Source organism: Pundamilia nyererei, unplaced genomic scaffold (genome assembly GCF_000239375.1).
Source record: "Pundamilia nyererei isolate P.nyererei 1_Seehausen unplaced genomic scaffold, PunNye1.0 scaffold00398, whole genome shotgun sequence".
Taxonomy (NCBI): Eukaryota; Metazoa; Chordata; class Actinopteri; order Cichliformes; family Cichlidae; genus Pundamilia; species Pundamilia nyererei.
This window is the reverse complement of record NW_005187799.1, coordinates 38,605-41,576: the sequence shown is the minus strand read 5'-3', so window position 1 is coordinate 41,576 and position 2,972 is coordinate 38,605. Positions and strand designations below refer to the sequence as shown.

The window sequence follows — 2,972 nt, the reverse complement described above, 5'->3', positions numbered from 1 at the left end:
AAAAAATAAATAAATAAATAAAAAAAGCAGCGAGGTTTTAAATCTCATCAGACTATTGGGAATGAAATTGAGACTACTCCTTAGAAGATGACGAAGCTGTAGCTCTGGAACACAGAGTGACAAAATAAATGATGAGAGGAAATCTCTTACCTCCATTACAATTCTGCCGGCGTTAGCGCCATCAATTGTGATGTCAAAGAAAACTCTGGGGTTTCCCATGTTCACAAATGTGCTCGCGATTCGTTCGTGATAGAGAATAACGTACTGAACCTGACAGCGACACTCGGGTCTATTTTTGGATGGGTCTTGCGGCAGCGATGTAAATGGCCTACAGCCAATCACAGCCGTTCCCTTTCAAAGACTCCAATGCTGACCAATTGGATTTAAGATAATCGAGGTTACGTGTGACATTTCCACGGCAACCCTCAAGGGCGGGGCAGGAAGCAAAACAGTTAGGTGCCTGACCTAAATTATTCCCTTTTGATAGACTTGTAGTCAAGACCACCTAAACCAAGACCAAGACAATACCAAGACCAGAGGGTATCGAGACCAAGACAAGACCGAGACAAAAAAAGTCTTTAAACTGCAGCCAGATGCTGCTTCGTTTACGGGTGTCAGGCAAATTTATGTGTTTTTGCGGTGCACTCGCACAGCCCTCTTCCCCGCTGTCTACTGTCTCACTCACTTACAGAGAGGACAGACGCACGCTCCACTTGACTGTCGCGTCTCTCACCCTCTCTGTTTTTCACATCATGATATTATCCTATATGCTCGCATGTGATTGGCCACAATATGGAGGGATTGAAGCATAGCTGAGCCACTGTGTGAGAGCTGAGCAGCGAGAGGAAATTAAGTGAAGCTCTTAGAGAACTTACGTTGTGTGTCATGGATACTGTTGACTCCAAATCTCCCCCGACCACTATGTCGATCTGAGACAGCAACACCGAGAAAGCGAGACCAAGACAAGACCAAAGTCCATCGAGACCATTACATCAGTTACATTTGGGGTCAGATGATGATTCATCTGAGCCCAAAACAGCTTTCCACTTTGCCTTGGTCCATTTTTGAATGTGCTTTGGTGCACATACAATGGTGACACTACTGGATCATTTTAACATATGGCTTCTTTTTTGCATAATATGCTTCAGCCAACATTTGTGGATGGCACGATGAACTGTCTGAACAGAAAATTTAGGAATTTTTATACATAGTCCCCCATTTTCAGGTTCAGCATTAATTGTACAGTTGACTAACAAGCAGTTTCATGGTCAGGAGAGGTCTATGACAAATTAAGTAGATCAAAGATTTGAAGCTGATTCCAAATGTTGGATTTCCATTTGGTAGCTGCTCAATGGAACTCTCAATATGAGGTCCACAGAAATGTCAAGGTGGCCATCATTACACTGAAAAAACAGATAAATCAAAGATTAACTTGGGACAGCATGCTAGTAAGGGAAAAGTATGGAGAAAGAGAGAAATGGTGGAGGCAATGTTATGGCATAGGCATGGTTGCCAGTAGAACCAGACGACTACTGTTAATAGAAGTAGGATTAATTCTAAAGGCTATGCTCTGAGCCCAAAAATGCTGTAACATACAAACTATTTCAAAAAATTATTTATGCTATTAGTTTTATCCATTTATAACACAGAGTTTAAATATCCAGCTAAAAGCAGACTAATAGTTAACTATTAGTGAAAACAAAATTAATAAAGATGACTAACCCAAACAGCAGTTGGCATTCTGATGGAAAAAGCTTTACATACTATAAATACATTCAAAAAGCTAAAACTAAAATAAATGTTAAAGTTAAATAGAAAAACGCCATTGGTCAAATAGCAATGTTTAATTCTGATTCAGTTTCAGGAAGGGGACAAAGCAACTGTGAATACAATGATAATTATAATTAAAAAATAAATAGAAAATAATGGCAATTACAATGTGTTACAAAATAGGCAGAACATTTTTAAAAATCTTTTTTGTTTTTTGTTTAGTTTTTTTGTAGTAAATTTGTTTGTTCATACTTTTCAAATATAATTTTGCGTAGCTCAACGTGGAAAAGAATTTCTGTTGCTTTGTCAACACAATGTTGGACCACAACGAGTAAACAGTTCATACAAAAAAATGTCAACTTTAAAAAAACCACATTAAGAATAATTTCAACTTTATCTTGATGACTGCTGACTGTCCATTTTTTTGTCACACATGCATCTTTTATGTATGACCTTGATTTTTACAATTGGTTTAACACTTTTAAACATACAGTATACAGTGCCAACAATGATCCTTTATCCAACTAATAACATTAAAATGATCATGTTTAACAATTTGTCTGATACACACACACGTTCTCTAATGAAAACAGTTGATTATACAATACGTAAACCCGTGCCATGATGGGTTATAAATGTAAAACAATATAAAAACATACTAACTTTCAAATGGCAGAAAAATGCCATGACACACAGCTCATATAAAGTATTTTTGAAAGCCCTCAAAAGAGGGTAAACCAACAGAGGGAAAATGAGGCTTTGTACATTTCACAGTGCTGAAGGATGTCAGAGAGACAATGAATGTCAGTGCTCTCCCAGCTTTATGTTGTGGAAAAGGCCTACTGGCAATGCCTTCATACTTTGGGCTTTTTCTCATTTACTCTATGACGACATGTGTCTTTTAGCTCTACACCTTAACCACTCTCATTTTACATTGTAATCATGTGTGTATTTAAGAAAATGTTTGTCAGTTTTCTTTATCTTGCATTATCATCAATTCCCAGAAGATGACCACAACTAAGAAATGCATCATGCTACCAATTAGTGGGTCTCAAGCAAGAAATACTTGTATGAATAAATATAGTTACTTATAGTATTTAATTTAAATAAAATTGCACAAAATCATCAATCTTTACCTGAATAAATGTAAACAAACTAAATTATGTAAGATTAATATTTAGTTATTTAATTAATAATATTAT

General features: G+C 36.5%; 1 protein-coding gene across 1 annotated transcript in view; it reads right to left on the bottom strand.

Moving 5' to 3' along the window:
- LOC102195474 (peptidyl-prolyl cis-trans isomerase) overlaps nucleotides 1-379 on the bottom strand; it is a 2,424-nt gene extending 2,045 nt beyond the window's left edge. The window contains exon 1 of the mRNA XM_005753062.1: nucleotides 151-379. Coding sequence (XP_005753119.1) covers nucleotides 151-219 — 69 coding nt within the window. The 5' untranslated portion in view covers nucleotides 220-379. The remainder of the gene's footprint in view (nucleotides 1-150) is intronic.
- Between the last annotated feature and the right edge of the window lie 2,593 nt (nucleotides 380-2,972).